The sequence below is a fragment of the Tachypleus tridentatus genome, chromosome 3 (assembly GCF_004210375.1).
Source record: "Tachypleus tridentatus isolate NWPU-2018 chromosome 3, ASM421037v1, whole genome shotgun sequence".
Classification (NCBI taxonomy): Eukaryota; Metazoa; Arthropoda; class Merostomata; order Xiphosura; family Limulidae; genus Tachypleus; species Tachypleus tridentatus.
The window spans coordinates 39,609,975-39,632,390 of record NC_134827.1 but is presented as its reverse complement, the minus strand read 5'-3'; the positions used below and the strand labels follow the sequence as shown (position 1 = coordinate 39,632,390).

At 31.8% G+C, this 22,416-nt stretch overlaps 1 protein-coding gene and 1 long non-coding RNA gene across 3 annotated transcripts; both read right to left on the bottom strand.

Annotated features, from left to right (window-relative positions):
• Nucleotides 1–5,330: 5,330 nt before the first annotated feature.
• LOC143246732 (tachystatin-A2-like) lies at nt 5,331–9,807 on the bottom strand. Its single transcript, XM_076493821.1, has 3 exons — nt 9,633–9,807; nt 7,174–7,280; nt 5,331–5,742 (listed from the first exon to the last, which is right to left on the bottom strand). The coding sequence occupies exons 1-3, from the start codon at nt 9,670–9,672 to the stop codon at nt 5,641–5,643; spliced, it is 249 nt and encodes an 82-aa protein (XP_076349936.1). The 5' UTR covers nt 9,673–9,807; the 3' UTR covers nt 5,331–5,640.
• Nucleotides 9,808–10,335: 528 nt separating this feature from the next.
• LOC143246731 (uncharacterized) lies at nt 10,336–21,020 on the bottom strand. Of its 2 annotated transcripts, none has more exons than XR_013026116.1 (4): nt 20,962–21,020; nt 14,607–14,779; nt 11,891–12,045; nt 10,336–10,676 (listed from the first exon to the last, which is right to left on the bottom strand). It is a non-coding gene; the product is annotated as an uncharacterized LOC143246731 (long non-coding RNA). The 2 variants fall into 2 exon arrangements; XR_013026114.1 differs by having other exon boundaries at nt 14,617–14,779.
• Nucleotides 21,021–22,416: the final 1,396 nt, after the last annotated feature.

The following is a 22,416-nucleotide window of genomic DNA, read 5'->3' as shown; positions in this document are numbered from 1 at the left end:
AACGTTTTAGTAATAATGCTTTTATGACACAACATATGGAATAAAAAGCGTTTTTTTTTTACTCTATTATAGATATATTATTCATAACTTTAACAACGAGGCGTCTTCTGAACTAAAAGTTCTGGAAGCAGTTAAACGATAAACAGAGTTTTCTAGTACAACACGTCACAGATTTATTGTGAGAAACCACTGTTGTAATGTAATACAATATATCACTGATTTATTGTGTGAAACGACTGTAGTAATGTAATACAATATATCACTGATTTATTGTGTGAAACGACTGTTGTAATGTAATACAATATATCACTGATTTATTGTGTGAAACGACTGTAGTAATGTAATACAATATATCACTGATTTATTGTGTGAAACGACTGTTGTAATGTAATACAATATATCACTGATTTATTGTGTGAAACGACTGTAGTAATGTAATACAATATATCACTGATTTATTGTGTGAAACGACTGTAGTAATGTAATACAATATATCACTGATTTATTATATGAAACGTCTGTAGTAACGTAATACAATATATCACTGATTTATTATGTAGAACGAGTGTATATTATGTAGAACGAGTGTAGTAATGTAATACAATATATCACTGATTTATTGTGTAAAATAACTGTAGTAATGTAACACAATATATCTCCGTTTTATTATGTAAACCGACTGTAGTAATGTATTACAATATATCACTGAGTTATTATGTAAAACGACTGTAGTAATGGAATACAATATATCACTGATTTATTATATGAAACGACAGTAATAATGTAATAAAATATATCACTGATTTATTATGTAAAACGACTGTAGTAATGGAGTACAATATATCACTGATTTATTATGTAAAACGACTGTAGTAACGTAATACAATATATCACTGATTTATTATGTGAAACGACTGTAGTAATGTAATACAATATATCACTGATTTATTATGTAAACCGACTGTAGTAATGTAATACAATATATCACTGATTTATTATGTAAAACGACTGTAGTAATGGAATACAATATATCACTGATTTATTATGTAAAACGACTGTAGAAATGTAATACAATACATCACTGATTTATTATGTAAACCGACTGTAGTAATGTAATACAATATATCACTGATTTATTATGTAAACCGACTGTAGTAATGGAATACAATATATCACTGATTTATTATATGAAACGACAGTAATAATGTAATAAAATATATCACTGATTTATTATGTAAAACGACTGTAGTAATGGAGTACAATATATCAATTTATTATCACTGATTTATATCATGATTTATTATGTGAAACGACTGTAGTAACGACTATAGTAATGTAATACAATATATCACTGATTTATTATGTAAAACGACTGTAGTAATGTAATACAATATATCACTGATTTATTATGTAAAACGACTGTAGTAATGGAATACAATATATCACTGATTTATTATGTAAAACGACTGTAGTAATGGAATACAATATATCACTGATTTATTATGTAAAACGACTGTAGTAAAATGTAATAAAATATATCACTGATTTATTATGTAAACGACGACTGTAGTAATGTAATACAATATATCACTGATTTATTATGTGAAAACCGACTGATTTATTATGTAATGGAATACAATATATCACTGATTTATGTAAACCGACTGTAGATTAAATATATACTGATTTATTTCTAAACCGACAGTTCAATATAAATATTTCTAATTTATTGTAAACAAATGACTGTTCTAATGCAGTAAAAATTCCTCCATTATTTTCTCTTGGAACAACACACGTCAAAAGTAGACATTGGTAGGCTCTACACAAATAAAGTCGTATTTGTTTCTGGAAGTAACCAGAATTGTTTTAGAGAACGTTTCACAAATGTCTGTTGAAAGTCATTCTGCTTTATCAAAACACCATTTCAGAGTCATTGTTCATTTACTAATCATGTGAGAATGAAGCAGGGGCGTCGAAAGGTAGGTCGGACCCGAGAACAATTATGTCCCCGGGGCCCTTTTTGAAGTTTGTGGAACATTCATGGGCGTATGATTTATTTATTTTTTTAGTGGACGGAAGCCAAATGGGTTAAGAACTTACATGTTTTGAGGTAAAGCGATTTCCCGCAGTACGGCAATACTTCCTTATGTGTATTATGAAAATGAGAATGCATTACATGTTATCTCATATAATCCTGGGCACCCTAATTAACGCCGGACAAGACTGTTGCTCCCCCTGACCTCTTCCTCTCGTAAGGCCTGGATTGTAGCACCTCTGTAGATCAGCTGAGGTAATTGTCTTACAGAAAATTAACAATAATCTTAGATTCAAATGAATATTTATCAGTCCCTGATAATTTAGCAGACCATGCATGGTCCTAAATAACTTCTTCAAACAAGTAAAGAACTTGTGACCTGGAACTTTTTGTCTTTAGAATTCCAGCAGACATCTGATACATCTGGTACATGTGACTTCTCTGGTAAATCTGATCAGCTAATACTACCAGACTATACAGTCTCATTGAGAGGTCAGAGACAAAATATAACTGTTCTGTATTAGAATCATTGTGATCCTTATCTGCCCATGGATAGACCATTGGATTAACCTCCTCTGGGAAAAACCAATTTTTTGTATTAGTTATTTGAGGTCCAAAGTCGCAGATTATATTAGTGGTGTTTTTATGATAATTTATCTGGCTTCTAGTACCCCACTAAGTTCTATGGAACTCGCATGTTTATAAAAGTACTGATAAAAAATTGACACTCAGAGTACCTGCTGTGAGATAACAAAATATTGTTGTATTAATGATCGTCTTCACTTATATATCAAACCCCACAACCTACTGATACCAAATATCCTTAGAATCATCAATAATTTATGTTAAGAAACTATAAACATCCTACAGATTCATCCAGGGTACAACTAACTCCTACATTATTCTTAGACCATGATGGCAGGATAACAACCCCACACTTTTTTCACAAACTCTACAAGAATCTACTTAACTATTTAGGGATACAAACAAAAAAACTGCAAAAAAATTAATCCTGACTATAGTGCCTACAACTCTAAAATTTATTATAATTAGAGACCCAATGAAGATACACATACCCTTAACGAGTAATGTTAAACATTATTTTGAGGATAAATGAAAATGAGTAATCATAAGTTAACTAAGGAGGGTCGAGGGTAGCTGAGAGAAACTTGAAACGTTATGCTCGTTTTACCCAATAAATATTCAAGCATAAATTCATCAAGTCTTTAAATGGATAAGCCTTTAATGGTGTATCCCATGTACGTGAGAAGATCTTTAGACCCATGGAAGGAAGACGACAAGTCTTGTAAAAATACAATAAACGACGAATGATATCCAGTCTATTTTACAGATAGAGTATATAAAATACAGGTAAAAGTGGACACTGAGAAAAGTTTTAACAGTATTTTGATCAAAGGGTTTCCATCAGAAGCCATCTGCTCACCACATCTTCATTAACTGTTGTAAAGCTATAATAGTATCTGACCAGACACTAAACAAGGTAGTCTAAGAATCAATTCTATTATCAATAAATAAGGACCTTTCAATACTAATCGGACACTAGCAACAGAGCTATACCGTGTTACTATGGCCCATTAGACCAGAGGTTCCTAAACGTTTTAGACCTGCAAAGCTTCACACAAGAAAGAAATAATAAAAAATACACTAAAAATAAAAACAATCGGCCACTAGCACCAGGTAAAGTTTACTTCAAGCTTTTAGAATTTAAATTTATTAAAAATATCAGTATATAAAGTAAAATGTTTACTTGTTAAAATATTTATAACAGTAAAAGTACAGTGTATTTATATATCTACTAGTGGCTCGGATGGTCCTTCTTTTGTTCACAAAGTAGTTCAATATTTGGTTTTATGGTTGTTTCTTGTAAGCCCAAATAATCTTCAATATTTAGCCTGTTTGTAAATTTAGCCTTTGTAACTGTATACAGTGAACGTATTTGCTCACAAAGATATGTTGTTGAAAAACGCATCAAATTTTCAAAACTGTTACTTATTTCAGAATATTCCATAGCCATTTGAAAATTGTGTAATTTTTTCCTGCTAATATTTTGTTTTTAGGGTGTAATCTGTTCGTTTTTGCAAAATCAACAAGGGAGTTTGAAACCAGATAAAGATTATAAGATTTATTTAAACATTGTAAGCCTCATAAAGTTATTTTCAAGTAAATATTATACGATTTATTTAAATAATATAAGCCTCATATAGTTATTTTAAGGTAAAGATTATAAGATTTATTAAAACAATGTAAGCCTAAAAAAGGTATTTTCAAGTAAATATTATACGATTTTTTAAACAATGTAAGCCTCATATAGTTATTTTAAGGTAAAGATTATAAGATTTATTTAAAGAATGTAAGCCTTATAAAGGTATTTTCAAGTAAATATTATACGATTTATTTAAACAATGTAAACCTTATATAGTTATTTTAAGGTAAAGATTATAAGATTTATGTAAACAATGTAAGCCGTATATAGTTATTTTAAGGTAAAGATTATAAGATTTATTTAAACAATGTAAGTCTTATAAAGGTATTTTCAAGTAAATATTATACGATTTATTTAAACAATGTAAGCCTGATAAAGGTATTTTCAGACAAAGACAAGAAGATAATGATACCGTAGTCACTGAGCTATTGTTTTCAATTCTAGTGTTCACGTCTGTATTTGAAATTCTGGGTATTCTTTCAAATTCTGATGCAAATTAATAGCACATGAGATCAAAGTCTTTACTCTAATTGTTAGATTAGCATTATAGTTGTGTCTTATGCAAAGTAAAAACCTTGATAAAGTAGTCTGGGATCTAATAGTTAACTCATATTCAATAAAACTGCAAGAAACGACCTCGGTGTTTTTAATGAATTTATATTTGTAAAAACAAACGGTCGTTCTCGAAAGTGTTCTGTAGCAAGATAGTTGCGGAATTTAGATCCTGTTAAATATGGAAAGGAAAATGTTTGTATACTTTTTATTATAATTACTAAGCCTAATATTATAATATTATTAGTATCATTTTCAAAACTACAGTTTTCGGGTTTTTGCAAATAATCTGCTGTGATTTCAATACTCATATAAATATTGTAAATGTATTAATAAAGCGTATAATGTGACGATCAATCCCAATATTCGTTGGTAAAAAAGTAGCCCAAGAGTTGTCGGTGGGTGGTGATGACCAGTTGCCTTCCCTCTAGTCTTACACTGCTAAATTAGGGACGGCTAGCACACATAGCCCTCGAGTAGCTTTGTGCAAAATTCCAAAACAAACAAACAAACAATTAATAAAGCGAAAAAAAACAGTTTAATCATGTTCCTAAGTAGTCTTAGCTAATCACAATTTTTTATCCATACAATTGAAATTCTGAATCAGTTCTATAAGAGCACAAAAAATTAATTTTCTTTTTCATTAATGAATAATTCTACCCAAACGTTAGTTTAATAACAAATATACCAAAACATTTCTTCTTTTCTTAAGTAAGTTGAAACTGGAATTCTAACTGACAAAATTATATCATTGAAATTGTACAAATATTGAATAAAAATAAAAGAATCATATCGATGTGAACGGCAGATGTCGCTAAGAGTCAGGAATTTACCCATAAGACTGCGGAACACAGCGTCCGTACTGTGAAAAGGGTAAATTCGAAGAGCACACGAGGCCATCGCAACACTGATGTGGAGAGTACGTGTTACACTGCAAAAAACGAATAGAAACGTTTCAGTTTAAGACAACCAACTCTTTTAAATTACAAACTAAAACAAAACATGGCTGGAAACATTCTAATTATCCCCCCGTACTGTATATTCTTCACATATAGGCCTGGCATGGCCTAGCGCGTAAGGCGTGCGACTCGTAATCCGAGGGTCGCGGGTTCGCGCACGCGTCGCGCTAAACATGCTCGCCCTCCCAGCCGTGTGGGTGTATAATGTGACGGTCAATGTGATAATTAGTTATGGACCTGCGAGTTTCAGATAACACATGTAATAATTTGTCATTAACCAGATGTAAGAAAAAATAGTTGTCAGAAAATAATATTAAATTAAATTCTCAAAAATCTGAAACCAAAATTTTATCGTTCAGATATCTGATAATCTTTATCTGATAAACCGAGTGCATCTATCACAGAGTCAATCTGTATCCAAAAGTTAATCAAATCGGTTAAGTTTAGGATGACATTTTTCCTATTATTTGGGCCCGAAATGGCCAAGCGTGTTAAGGCGTTCGACTAATAATCCGAGGGTCGTGTTCGAATCCCGGTCGCACCAAACATGCTCGCCTTTTCAGACGTGAAAGCGTTATAAAGTGACGGTCAATCCCACTATTCGTTGGTAAAAAAGTAGCCCAAGAGATGGCGGTGGGTGGTAATCACAAGCTGTCTTCCCTCTAGTCTTACACTGCTAAATTAGGGACGGCTAGCACAGATAGCCCTCGAGTAGCTTTGTCCAAAATTCCAAAACAAACAAACAAACAAACAAACAAAATTCTTCACATAATTCTTGAGATCTTTATATGTACAATGTTCCACTTGTAATTCAGTTTTGTTCTCATAAACTACACGAAACAACACTTTGTTCTCATCAGCAGGAATTTATCCAAGTTTAATAATTTCTGGATGAATTGTCTTTAAAAGAAAAGTTCTAAATTACCTTAGTTTCATCACGATTACTGTGCGACTGAATTTTAAAAGCAAACGATAAAACTTATATACGTGACATTTATCAGGTCAATCATTCCCCTGTATATGTACAATCTAAAAAATATTTGATATTTTATATATCTATATAAACAGAGAAAAATACAGTAAACAGAACAAAAGATGTTTTAAACAAAACAGATAACACTGTCTAATGGAACCAATCATAAACTAAATGAAAACAACTGACAAATTACAAATACTACGGCTGATTAATAATGGCCAACACTGCTAATGTCAACACTACCTTTCTAAACAAATCTTTGATTATTTCCTGTAAACACAAGTTTATGATATTAAATAAAGAGACAAATTACAATAAAATATTAAGCTATGAAATACACACATCAACACACATTTCTAACGGCTGTTATTTTCAAAATATAAAATATACACGTTATATACCATCTTTAGTTGTTTAACAAACTTACCCCTTCAAGTTCCCCCAAACACGACAAAGCAGCTTGAACAACATTCATTAAAAAAATACAGCCAATCACGATCAACCTGCTTCTTTCGTTCATTATATAATCCAAAACTAGGGGTCAAAAAACTGAGATGTTACAAAATAGTCATAAATTTACAAATGTTAGAATTAACAAACAATCTGTGGGAATAAACATATACATATTGTTGGAGGTTTAAATTATAATAATACTCTTGATTGTTTATATATATAACTGTTAGATGTTTAAATTAATAACAATACTCTTGTTTGTTTATGTTTATAATTACTGGAGTTTTTACATTGGTAACAATATTCTTGACTCTACGTCTATAATTATTTTAAATATCTAACAATATTCTTCATTGTTGATATGAATAACTGTTGGAGGTTTATAACAATACTTTTGTTTGTCTACGTCTATAATTATTGAAGTTTTACATTTTTAACAATATTCTTGAATGTTGATGCCTATAACTGTTGGAAGTATGAAATTAACAACAGTAATCTTGTTTGGTTACGTCTATAATGATTGTAGGTTTTACATTTGTAACAATACTCTTTATTGTTTATGTGTATTGTGTTTAGGTATTAAACTATAACAATATTCTTAATTCTTTATGTTTGTAACAGTTGGATGTTTATATTAACAATAATTATCTGGATTGTTTATGTCTATAATTATTGGAGGTTTTATATTTATACCAATACTTTTCACAGTTTATGTTTATAAGTGTAGGAGGTTTCAAACTATAACAATACTTTTGATTGATTATGTTTCTAACTGTTGGATGTTTAATTTAACAACAGTACTTTTGACTGTTTATTTTTGTAACTGTTGGAGGTTTAAAATTTCAACAATGTCCTCGTTTGTTTATGTCTTTGATAATTATTAAAGGTTTTACCTATCAATACTTTTGACTGTCGATCTGTATAACTCTTGGAATTGGAAGAATACTCTTGTTTGGTTACGTCTGTAATTATTTGAGGTTTTACATTTGTAACAATACTCTTGTTTGGTTACGTCTGTAATTATTGGAGGCTTTACATTTGTAACAATACTCTTGTTTGGTTACGTCTGTAATTATTTGAGGTTTTATATTTGTAACAACACTCTTGTTTGGTTACGTCTGTAATTATTTGAGGTTTTATATTTGTAACAACACTCTTGTTTGGTTACGTCTGTAATTATTGGAGGTTTTACATTTGTAACAATACTCTTGTTTGGTTACGTCTGTAATTATTGAAGGTTTTACATTTGTAACAATACTCTTGACACGTTGATGTGTTTAGCTGTTGAAGGTTTAAAATTATAAGAATATTTATATTTGTTAAGATCTATAATTACCTGAGCGATTACATTTCTAACAATGCTGCTGACTGCATAGTTTAATATTACAATATTATGCACTATTTTGTATAGTTTAAGATTACAATATAACCCACTACTTGTATAGCTTCGGATGACAATATTATCCACTATATATATAGCTATGGATTACAATATAACCCCGTACTGGTATAGTTTTATATTATAATATAACCCATTACTTGTATAGTTGTTGGTTAAAATATAACCAAGTACTTGTATAGTATTAGATTGCAATATAACTCACTACTTGTGTAGTTTTAGATCAAAATATAACCCACTATTTGTATAGTTTTATATTACAATATAACTTACTATTTGTAGTTTTATATCACAATGTAACCCAGTATTTCAAAAGTTTTAGATTACAGTACTTTCCACTCCTTGTATAGTTTTAGGTTACAATATAACCACTATTTGGTATAGCTTTGGTCCACAATATTACCCATTACTGGCATAATTTTAGATTATAATATAACTATTATTTGTATAGTGTTGGATTACAATATAACGCACTATTTGTTTAATTTTAGATTATAATATAACTTACTACTTGTATAGTTTTAGATTACAATATAACGCACTACTTGCATAGTTATAGGTTACAATATAACCAACTATTTATCTAGTTTTAGATTACGATATAACGCACTACTTGCATAGTTATAGGTTACAATATAACCCACTATTTATCTAGTTTTAGATTACGATATAACGCACTACTTGCATAGTTATAGGTTACAATATAACCAAGTAATTTTGTAGTTTTGGATTATAATTTCACTCACTATTTGTATAGTTTAGGTTACAATACAATCCACGACTTCATAATTTTAGGTTACAAAGTAACGCACTAGTTGTATAGGTTTAGATAACAACATAACTCACTATTTATTTAGTTTTAAGTTACAATATAATCCACTACTTGTATAGTTTTAGGTTACAATACAACCCACTACTTGTATAGTTTCAGGTTATAGTATAACCCACTACAATGGTACTTCTCTTTCCTCTGTATTTATTTTCCGTTTTTAGTTACTTTAAACGAATGAGATATCTTCAAGTTAATAACTTACCTTCATATAATCGACTTTTACTGAATTTCTTTCTATTCATCGCTTGACTTTAACCTCATTAATATATTGTTAGTCGGTATTCCAACGTTCGAACTTGATGTTACGCTTACGTTGTTTTATTCTTATAACGAATGTTTTCCTAGTGATAAAAATTGCCTTCCGTTTTATTCAGTGTCTGTTTTTTTACCAAATGGATTATCTTTCATTTCAGCCATTTTCCTCAGGAAGATAATTTGATAATTATCATGTGTCTTCAACGTCGCCACAAAGTCCAAAACAAGTGATTTTTATTCATTACAAATATGTATTCATGAATTGTAAACAAATAGTTTAACATACTTTCAATTGACTTCATTTTTCTTTTATATTGTTGTTTTTAACCCTGATACGTGAATATTTGATTTACATACGAACTAACCACCTGTTGTTGTAGGGGTTTAGTCTGTTTTTTTCATTTCATCTCATAAAATATTCAGTTAGTTTTGTTGTTACCATGTCACATCGTGTTCTATATCACTTTACAATATTACTAACAGTACAGAGTGAGTTGCATAACAGAATATTACTAAAATTACCTCGAAGAATCTACAAAATGATTTTCATGTTCCAACATGAGCATATTAATATATTACAATAGTTGTCAGTTATTCCATATGTAAAGTCGGATACCAGTTGGTCTTGTGTTGACGTAAACAACGGACACTTTTGGGATAGCAAAACACCAGTATTTATTGTTTAAAAATGATACACACTTGACACTAGCCATAGAAAGAAATAACATCTAATTATTAATATAAAACAGCAAAAATCTAGTCGTAAGCTGATACTATAGAGAAAAATCTATAAAGTAATAACTGATTAACCCAGCTAAATTAGAACCGAATTTTCTTCATAGCAAGAGAAAAGGTTTATTGTCAGGTCGTCCTTGGAAAGAGGAAGGGGCTACCCGAAATTTCTCCTTGAACATGTTCCGAAAATGGACCCTGGGAAATCCCTACGACAGTAATACCCGAAACAACAGCTTCTTCCACTGTAGACTCGACACTGGTAAGACAGAGATAAAATATTATAATTTGTATGAAGTCGACATTTCAAGAAAAAAACACCCGAGAAATGAGATTCGTTCTACTAAATACTAGCGACTCCACGGCACACTTGTATGTTGTTGTTATTTTGAATTACACAATGGGCTATCTTCGTTCTGCCCACCTTCGTTCTGGGTATCAAAACACGGTTTTTAGCGTTGTAAGTTCGCAGACATACCACTTAGCCACTAGGGGGCACACGTGTATGAAAAATTCCTTAATCTGTTTTTTTGTTGGGTTTTTTTCTGGCAACCAGTAGAAATTTCTTTGAATTTTGCACAAAATTATGGATGTTGTCTCTTGTTCTGAGGTAGTAGAACAGTAGAAAATAACAAGTATGTTTGATGACAGGGCTCGATCGTAGGGTCAACAGCCTCTAAACAGTAACGATTCACAACACGACAGTTTTATGTTCAAATTATACAGATGCATTATAGTGCTTCGACGTGTTGTAGAACAGTATCAAGTCATCTTTACCCTAACTCTGACGCGTTGTAGTACAGTATTAAGTCATCTTTACCCTAACTCTGACGTGTTGTAGTACAGTATTAAGTCATCTTTACCCTAACTCTGACGTTTTGTAGTACAGCATTAAGTCATCTTTACCCTAACTCTGACATGGTGTGGTACAGTATTAAGTCATCTTTACCCTAACTCTGACGTTTTGTAGTACAGTATTAAGTCATCTTTACCCTAACTCTGACATGTTGTAGTACAGTGTCAAGTCATCTTTACCCTAACTCTGACGTGTTGTAGTACAGTATTAAGTCATCTCTACCCTAAATATGACGTGTTGCGACATATTTAAATTAAAAACCGATTTTCCAGATGTTAATTTAACCGCAATAATCACAACGTTGAATAACCAGGTCTTTATACCAGATATGTGAATAATGTAAATTTGTAATTTGTATGTAAAAATTGTGTTAAGAATTAGTTTAGTTGGACAGAATTCGTTAAGATGTAGTTTATGTGCAATAAATATGTTTAGTTGTAGTTTATATATGTAGAACATCTTGGTACGTACTTCATATATATAGAATATGTTTATACGTAGTTTTGTAAGCACAGAATATGTTAACATATAGTTTTGTACAAATATCATAAAATGTAGTTTCTATATATATAATATAATATAATAATATATGTAGGAGTGTACAAATAAAAACTTACTCTTGCACCACGAAACAGACAACTAACATAAGCCTCCGTTGTTATTTCGCCCATTAAAAGAAGACAGCCAATCAGAAGAAGGGTAGTTTGCCACTTCATGACGTCACACTATTCGGTCTTCTTCCAGATATTGAAGAAAATGTATTGTCTTCACACTGAGGTTGAAAGGAAGAAATAATTAATCATCAATCTACATATATATACCAGATGTAACACCTACTGGTATACATATATATGTATACCAGATATAATAATTAGTCATCAAATTACTAGTATATACATTACGTGGCTTGTTGAACAACCATTTCAAAATCATGGGCGTTAATATGGAGTTGGTTCCTCCTTTGCTGTTATAACAGCCTCCACTCTCCTAGAAGGCTTTTCTCTAGATTAGGAAGGATGCATGGCTGCAAGGATTTGCTCCTATTCAACCACAAGGCATCAGTGAGGCCTGGTTCGCAGGCGGCGTTCTTATTCATCTCGAAGGTGTTAGATGGGATTGAGGTCAAGGTTCTGTGCAAGCCAGTCAAGTTATTCCACACTAACCTCGGCAAACCATGTTTTTATGCACCTCGCTTTGTTCACGGATCATTATCATGTTCAAACGAAAATGGGCCCTCCTAAACTGTGTCCACAAAGTAGGAAGCACACAATTCTCCTGAATGTCTCTCCACTGGAACTAAAGGGCTCAGCCCAAACCATGAAGAACAGCCCCATACCATTATTCCTCCTCCTCAAAACTTTACAGTTGACACTGTGCATTCAGGCTGGTGCGTTCTCCTGGCATCTGCCAAACCCAGATTGGTCTGTTAAACTGCCAGATAGTGAAGAGTTGTTAATCACTCCATAGAACGCGTTTCCATTGTTTCAGAGTTTAATGGCGGTGTGCTTTACACCACGCTTGGGATTGCGCATGCTGATCTTAGGCTCGTGTGTGACAGCTCGGCAGTGGAAACCCATTTCATGAAGCTCTCAACGAACTGTTCTTGTGCTGGCGTTGCTTCCATAAGCAGTTTGGAACTCGGTTGTCAGTGTTACAACTGTGACAGACGATGTTTACGCGCTATGCACTTCAGCACTCGATAGACCCGTTCTGTGAGGTTGTGTGGCCTACCGCTTCGTGGCTGAGCTGTTGTTACTCTCGAACATTTACACTTTACAATAACAGCATTTACGGATGACCGGGGCAGCCCTAGCAAGGCAGAAATTTAAAGAACTCACTTGTTGGAAGGTTGGCATCCCAGGACAATGCAATGTTGAAAGACCCTGAGAACTTCAGTACGATCCATTCTACTTGTTATTATGCGCCTGTTAGTGTATTAACCAGGTGTAATAATCACTTATGGACCTGCGAGTTTCAGATAACAGATGTAATAATTAGTTATGGACCTGCGAGTTTCAGATAACAGATGTAATAATTAGTTATGGACCTGCGAGTTTCAGATAACAGATGTAGTAATTAGTTATGGACCTGCGAGATTTTGATAACAGATGTAATAATTAGTTATGAACATACGAGTTTTAGATAACAGATGTAATAATTAGTTATCGACCTGCGAGTGTCTGATAACAGATGTAATAATTAGTTATGGACCTGCGAGTTTCAGATAACAGATGTAATAATTTGTCATTAACCAGATGTAAGAAAAAATAGTTGTCAGAAAATAATATTAAATTAAATTCTCAAAAATCTGAAACCAAAATTTTATCGTTCAGATATCTGATAATCTTTATCTGATAAACCGAGTGCATCTTTCACAGAGTCAATCTGTATCAAAAGCTAATCAAATCGGTTAAGTTTATGATGACATTTTTCCCTATTATTTTGGCCCGACATGGCCAAGCGTGTTAAGGCGTTCGACCAGTAATCCGTGGGTCGCGTGTTCGAATCCCGGTCGCACCAAACATGCTTGCCTTTTCAGACATGAAAGCGTTATAAAGTGACGGTCAATCCCACTATTTGTTGGTAAAAGAGTAGCCCAAGAGTTGGCGGTGGGTGGTGATGACTAGCTGCCTTCCCTCTAGTCTTACACTGCTAAATTAGGGACGGCTAGCACAGATAGCCCAAGAGTAGCTTTACGTGAAATTAAAAAAAAAAACATAAAAAACTTCTTTAATTTGAATAAGAGGTGTCGTTACCTCCCCGTCCATCACAATCTAAAATGTCTAGGATGTTCAGAGACAAATTGCAGCTTGAACTTAGGGCCTTAAATATGTTAAAAGCACATTAACCACTAGGCCACATCAAGCAATATTTCCTTTGGAACGTAATAAAACACACTTTGTGTAAAATACAGAAATTTTTTCCCGCTTACGAATTTTCGAAACGTTCGATGTTTCTCTTTCCTTACTCAATTATTTTCTTGTTTAAATTACCATTCGGTTTAAAAATATCTCGTTCTTTAGTCACATATGTGATTTTCAATAGCTTGATTTCAAGTCACAAGTCGTTTAATTATCAACTAATCATATTTAACTTATAACTATTATCAACTAATCATATTTAACTTATAACTATTATCAACTGATTATATTTAACTTACAACTATTATCAACTAATCCAGCTTCACTAATTACATTTCTCAACCAATTATTCTTCACTAATAACAATTACCAACCATCACTTCATTATTTGTATTTATTTCCAAGGGCATTACATTTATTTAAGTGCACCTAATAATAACTTCTCATTAAAAGTAAATTAAGTTAGCTTTGCCAACTAGTACCTGCTTGCTAGACCAGGTCTGGTTCCAGATCTCTGTGAAACTGTCGGGAGACAGTAAAATAACGTACGCAGAAATAGGTGTGAACTTCCTTCCACCTCCTTCCGTTCCACTTGCTGAGACAGGCGGATGTCTTTCTATCATCTCTGCAACTCTTGGCGGTTTCCTAAAATCAAACAACTAACTTTTTAGTAATAATGCTTTTATGACACAACATACGGAATAAAAAGCGTTTTTTTTTTACTCTTTTATAGATATATTATTCATAACTTTAACAACGAGGCGTCTTCTGAGCTAAAAGTTCTGGAAGCAGTTAAACGATAAACAGAGTTTTCTAGTACAACGCGTCACAGATTTATTGTGAGAAACCACTGTTGTGATGTAATACAATATATCACTGATTTATTGTGTGAAACGACTGTAGTAATGTAATACAATATATCACTGATTTATTATATGAAACGTCTGTAGTAACGTAATACAATATAACACTGATTTATTATGTGAAACGAGTGTAGTAATGTAATACAATATATCACTGATTTATTACGTGAAACGATTGCAGTAATGTAATACAATATATCACTGATTTATTATGTGAAACGACTGTAGTAATGTAATACAATATATCACTGATTTATTATGTGAAACGACTGTAGTAATGTAATACAATATATCACTGATTTATTATGTGAAACGAGTGTAGTGATGTAATACAATATATCACTGATTTATTACGTGAAACGATTGCAGTAATGTAATACAATATATCACTGATTTATTATGTGAAACGACTGTGGTAATGTAATACAATATATCACTGATTTATTATGTGAAACGAGTGTATTAATGTAATACAATATATCACTGATTTATTGTGTGAAACGACTGTAGTAATGTAATACAATATATCACTGATTTATTTATTAATGTGATTTATTAAACGAGTGTAGTGATGTAATACAATATATCACTGATTTATTACGTGAAACGATTGCAGTAATGTAATACAATATATCACTGATTATTATGTGAAACGATGTAATAATGTAATACAATATATCATATATCACTGATTTATTATGTAAAATACCTGTAGTAATGTAACACAATATATCACTGATTATGTGAAACAAGTGTAGTAATGTAATACAATATATCACTGATTTATTATGTGAAACGACTGTCGTAATGTAATACAATATATCACTGATTTATTATGTGAAACGACTGTGGTAATGTAATACAATATATCACTGATTTATTATGTGAAACGAGTGTATTAATGTAATACAATATATCACTGATTTATTATGTGAAACGACTGTAATAATGTAATACAATATATCACTGAGTTATTACGTGAAACGAGTGTAGTAATGTAATACAATATATCACTGATTTATTATGTAAAATACCTGTAGTAATGTAACACAATATATCACCGTTTTATTATGTAAACCGACTGTAGCAATGTATTACAATATATCACTGAGTTATTATGTAAAACGACTGTAGAAATGTAATACCATACATCACTGATTTATTATGTAAACCGACTGTAGTAATGTAATACAATATATTACTGATTTATTATATGAAACGACTGTAGTAACGTAATACAATATATCACTGATTTATTGTGATTAAATTTATGTTCTAAGACAGTTCAACATATTTCTAATTTATTGTGAACAAATGACTGTTCTTATGCAGTAAAAATTCCTCCATTATTTTCTCTTGGAACAACACACGTTAAAAGTAGACATTGGTAGGTTCTACACAAATAAAGTCGTATTTGTTTCTGGAAGCAACCAGAATTGTTTTAAATAACGTTTCACAAATGTCTGTTGAAAGTCACTCTGCTTTATCAAAACACCATTTCAGAGTCATTGTTCATTTACTAATCATGAGAGAATGAAGCAGGGGCGTCGAAAGGTAGGTCGGACCAGGAACAATTATGTCCCCGGGGCCCTTTTGAAGTTTGTGGAACATTCATGGGCGTATGATTTATTTATTTTTTTAGTGGACTGAAGCCAAATGGGTTGAGAACTTACATGTTTTGAGGCAAAGCGATTTCCGCAGTTCGGCAATACTTCCTTATGTGTATTATGAAAATGAGAATGCATTATATTTTATCTCATATAATCCTGGGCACCCTAATTAACGCCGGACAAGACTGTAGCTCCCCCTGACCTCTTCCTCTCGTAAGGCCTGGATTGTAGCACCTCTGTAGATCAGCTGAGGTAATTGTCTTACAGAAAATTAACAATAATCTTAGATTCAAATGAATATTTAACAGTCCCTGATAATTTAGTAGACCATGCATGGTCCTAAATAACTTCTACAAACAAGTAAAGAACTTGTGACCTGGAACTTTTTGTCTTTAGAATTCCAGCAGACATCTGATACATCTGGTACATGTGACATCTCTGGTAAATCTGATCAGCTAATACTACCAGACTATACAGTCTCATTGAGAGGTCAGAGACAAAATATAACTGTTCTGTATTAGAATCATTGTGATCCTTATCTGGCCATGGATAGACCATTGGATTAACCTCCTCTGGGAAAAACCAATTTTTTGTATTAGTTATTTGAGGTCCAAAGTCGCAGATTATATTAGTGGTGTTTTTATGATAATTTATCTGGCTTCTAGTACCCCACCAAGTTCTATGGAACTCACATGTTTATAGAAGTACTGATAAAAAAGTGATACTCAGAGTACCTTCTTTAAGATAACAAAATATTGTTGTATTAATGATCGTCTTCACTTATATATCAAACCACACAACCTACTGATACCAAATATCCTTAGAATCATCAATAATTTATGTTAAGAAACTATAAACATCCTACAGATTCATCCAGGGTACAACTAACTCCTACATTATTTTTAGACCATGATGGCAGGATAGCAACCCCACACTTTTTTCACAAACTCTACAAGAATCCACTTAACTATTTAGGGATACAAACAAAAAAACTGCAAAAAAATTAATCCTGACTATAGTGCCTACAACTCTAAAATTTATTATAATTAGAGACCCAATGAAGATACACATACCCTTAACGAGTAATGTTAAACATTATTTTGAGGATAAATGAAAAGGAGTAATTATAAGTTAACTAAGGAGGGTCGAGGGTAGCTAAGAGAAACTTGAAACGTTATGGTCGTTTTACCCAATAAATATTCAAGCATAAATTATCAAGTCTTTAAATGGATAAACCTTTAATGGTGTATCCCATGTACGTGAGAAGACCTTTAGACCCATGGAAGGAAGACGACAAGTCTTGTAAAAATACAATAAAAGACGAATGATATCCAGGATAACAGAGTCTATTTTACAGATTGAGTATATAAAATACAGATAAAAGTGGACACTGAGAAAAGTTTTGACAGTATTTTGATCAAAAGGTTTCCATCAGAAGCCATCTGCTCACCACATCTTCATTAACTGTTGTAAAGCTATAATAGTATCTGATCAGACACTAAACAAGGTAGTCTAAGAATCAATTCTATCAGACATTAAACAAGGTAGTCTAAGAATCAATTCTATTATCAATAAATAAGGACCTTTCAATACTAATTGGACACTAGCATCAGAGCTATACCGTGTTACCATGGTCCATTAGACCAGAGGTTCCAAACGTTTTAGATCTGCAGAGCTTCACACAAGAAAGAAATAACGTTTCGGAGCCTCAATAAAAAATACACTAAAAATAAAAACAATCGGCCACAAGCACCAGGTAAAGTTTACTTCAAGTATTTAGAATTTAAATTTATTAAAAATATCAGTATTTAAAGTAAAATGTTTACTTGTTAAAATATTTATAACAGTAAAAGTACAGTGCATTTATTTATCTACTAATACACTAGTACTAGTGGCTCGGATGGTGTTGCTTTTGTTCACAAAGTAGTTCAATATTTGGAGTTATGGTTGTTACTTGTAAGTCCAAATAATCTTCAATATTTAGCCTGTTTGTAAATTTGGTCTTTGTAACTGTGTACAGTGAACGTGTTTGCTCACCAAGATATGTTGTTGAAAAACGCATCAAATTTTCAAAACTGTTGTTTATTTCAAAGTATTCCATGGCCATTTGAATCCAAAATTGTGTAATTTTTTCCTGCTGATATTTTGTTTTTAGGGTGTAATCTGTTTGTTTTTGCAAAATCAACAAGGGATTTTGAAACCAGATAAAGATTATAAGATTTATTTAAACAATGTAAGCCTTATAAAGTTATTTTCAAGTAAATATTATACGATTTATTTAAACAATGTAAGCCTCATATAGTTATTTTAAGGTAAAGATTATAATATTTATTTAAACAATGTAAGCCTCATATAGTTATTTTAAGGTAAAGATTATAAGATGTATTTAAACAATGTAAGCCTTATAAAGGTATTTTCAGACAAAGACAAGAAGATAATGATGCCGTAGTCACTGATCCATTGTTTTCAATCCTTGTGTTCACGTCTGTATTTGAAATTCTGATGCAAATTAATAGCACATGAGATCAAAGTCTTTACTCTAATTGTTAGATTAGCATTATAGTTGTGTCTTATGCGAAGTAAAAACCTTCATAAAGTAGTCTGGGATCTAATAGTTAACTCATATTCAATAAAACTGCAAGAAACGACCTCGGTGTTTTTAATGAATTTATATTTGTCGAACAAACGGTCGTTCACGAAATTGTTCTGTAGCAAGATAGTTGCGGAATTTAGATCCTGTTAAATATGGAAAGGAAAATGTTTGTATACTTTTTATTATAATTACTAAGCCTAATATTATAATATTATTAGTATCATTTTCAAAACTACAGTTTTCGGGTTTTTGCAAATAATCTGCTGTCATTTCAATACTCAAGTAAATATAGTAAATGTATTAATAAAGCGTATAATGTGACGGTCAATCACACAATTCGTTGGTAAAAGAGTAGCCCAAGAGTTGGCGGTGGGTGATGATGACTAGCTGCCTTCCCTCTAGTCTTACACTGCTAAATTAGGGACGGCTAGCACAGATAGCCCTCGAGTAGCTTTGTGCGAAATTCCAAAACAAACAAACAAACAATTAATAAAGCGAAAAACAAACAGTTTAATAATGTTCCCAAGTAGTCTTAGCTAATCACAATTTCTATCCATAAAATTGAAATTGTAAATCAGTTCTGTAAGAGCACACAAATAATTAATTTTCTTTTTCATTCATGAATAATTCTACCCATAAGTTAGTTTAATAACAAATATACCAAATCATTTCTTCTTTTCTTAAGTAAGTTGAAACTGGAATTCTAACTGACAAAATTATATCATTAAAATTGTACAAATTTTGAATAAAAATAAAAGGATCATATTGATGTTAACGGTAGATGTCGCTAAGAGTCAGGAATTTACCCATAAAACTGCGGAACACAGCGTCCATACTGTGAAAAGGCAAATTCGAAGAGCACACTAGGCAATCGCAACACTGATGTGGAGAGTACGTGTTACACTGCAAAAAACGAATAGAAACGTTTCAGTTTCAGATAACCAACCCTTTTAAATAATAAACTAAAACAAAACATGGCTGGAAACATTCTAATTATCCTCTCGTACTGTTTATTCTTCACGTAATTCTTGAGATCGTTATATGTACAATGTTCCACTTGTAATTCAGTTTTGTTCTAATAAACTACATCAAACAACACTTTGTTCTCATCAGCAGGAATTTATCCAGGTTTAATAATTTCAGGATGAATTGTCTTTAAAAGAAAAGTTCTAAATTACTTAAGTTTCATCACGATTACTGTGCGACTGAATTTTAAAAGTAAACGATAAAAACTGCATCTTTTGGCTCGTTAAAGACAAAACTAGATGTTTCGGTAGACGAATTTCGGTAACACGGTTACTATCCGCGTGCAATATTTAGAAGGGCAAATAATGCCCTACATACGTGACATTTATCAGGTTAATCATTCCTCTGTATATATACAATCTAAAAAATATTTGAAATTTTATATATTTATATAAACAGAGAAAAAATACAGTAAACAGAACAAAAGATGTTTTAAACAAAACAGATAACACTGTCTAATGGAACCAATCATAAACTAAATGAAAACAACTGACAAATTACAAATACTACGGCTGATTAATAATGGCCAACACTGCTAGTGTCAACACTACCTTTCCAAACAAATCTTTGATTATTTCCTGTGAACACAAATTTATGATATTAAATGAAGAGACAAATTACAATAAAAAATTAAGCTTTGAAATACACACATCAACACACATTTCTAACTGCTATTATTTTCAAAATATAAAATATACACGTTATATACCATCTTTAATTGTTTAAAAAACTTACCCCTTCAAGTTCCCCCAAACACGACAAAGCAGCTTGAACAACATTCATTAAAAAATACAGCCAATCACGATCAACCTGCTTCTTTCGTTCATTATATAATCCAGAAGTAGGGGTCAAACAACTGAAATGTTACAAAATAGTCATAAGTTTACAAATGTTAGAATTAACAAACAATCTGTGGGAATAAACATATACATACTGTTTGAGGTTTAAATTATAACAATACTCTTGATTGTTTATAAATGTAACTGTTAGATGTTTAAATTAATAACAATACTCTCGTTTGTTTACGTTTATAATTACTGGAGTTTTACATTGGTAACAATATTCTTGACTCTTAACGTCTATAATTATTTTACATCTCTAACAATATTCTTTATTGTTGATATGAATAACTGTTGGAGGTTTAAAATTATAACAATACTTTTGTTTATCTACGTCTATAATTATTGAAGTTTTACATTTTTAACAATATTCTTGAATGTTGATGCCTATAACTGTTGGAAGTATGAAATTAACAACAGTAATCTTGTTTGGTTACGTCTATAATGATTGTAGGTTTTACATTTGTAACAATACTCTTTATTGTTTATGTGTATTGTGTTGGAGGTATTAAACTATAACAATATTCTTAATTCTTTATGTTTGTAACAGTTGAATGTTTATATTAACAATAATTATCTGGATTGTTTATGTCTATAATTATTGAGGTTTTATATTTATACCAACACTTTTCACTGTTTATGTTTATAAGTGTTGGATTGTTTATGTTTCTAACTGTTTCCTGTTTATTTTGTAACTGTTGGAGGTTTCAAAACAATACTTTTGATTGTTTATGTTTCTAACTGTTGGATGTTTAAATTAACAACAATACTTTTGACTGTTTATTTACCATGTGCGTTGTAAGAAGGCAAAGATTTTCCAGGAATCTAAAGATGAGAATCATGTTGTGAATAAGGCCCGGCATGGCCAAGTGGGTTATGGCGTTCGAGTCGTAATCCGACGGTCGTGAGTTCGAACCCCCGTCACACCAAACATGCTCGCTCTTTCAGCCGTGGAGGCGTTATAATGTGACGGTCAATCCAACTATTTGTTGGTAAAAGAGTAGCCCAAGAGTTGGCGGTGGGTGGTGATGACTAGCTGCCTTCCCTCTTGTCTTAAACTGCTAAATTAGGGACGGCTAGCGCAGATAACCCTCGAGTAGCTCTGCACGAAATTCAGAACAAACAAACAATCATATAGAGATCAGGTGTTAACCAGACTGGATCTTCATATAGAGATGAAAAATTAACCGAATATTCAAATCAGAAATATAACACCATCTTGATAGCAAGATCTCTTTTTACATATTTTCTAGCCTAAGAGCATTAGATATAATGTATCCAATTGGATAAATTATATCAAAAATGTGAAATATTTTCTGAATTTTCAGTTATCCAGAAATTACTTGACGGC

Excerpts from the sequence above, each read along its gene's own strand:
- LOC143246732 (XM_076493821.1), bottom strand. The coding sequence starts at position 9,672 with ATGAATAGAAAGAAATTCAGTAAAAGTCGATTATATGAAG. Across the intron at positions 7,281-9,632 it reads TAAAAGTCGATTATATGAAG|TTTTGGATTATATAATGAAC; the intron begins GTAAGTTATTAA and ends TTTGACCCCTAG. Across the intron at positions 5,743-7,173 it reads GTTTGGGGGAACTTGAAGGG|TGTAACACGTACTCTCCACA; the intron begins GTAAGTTTGTTA and ends CGTTTTTTGCAG.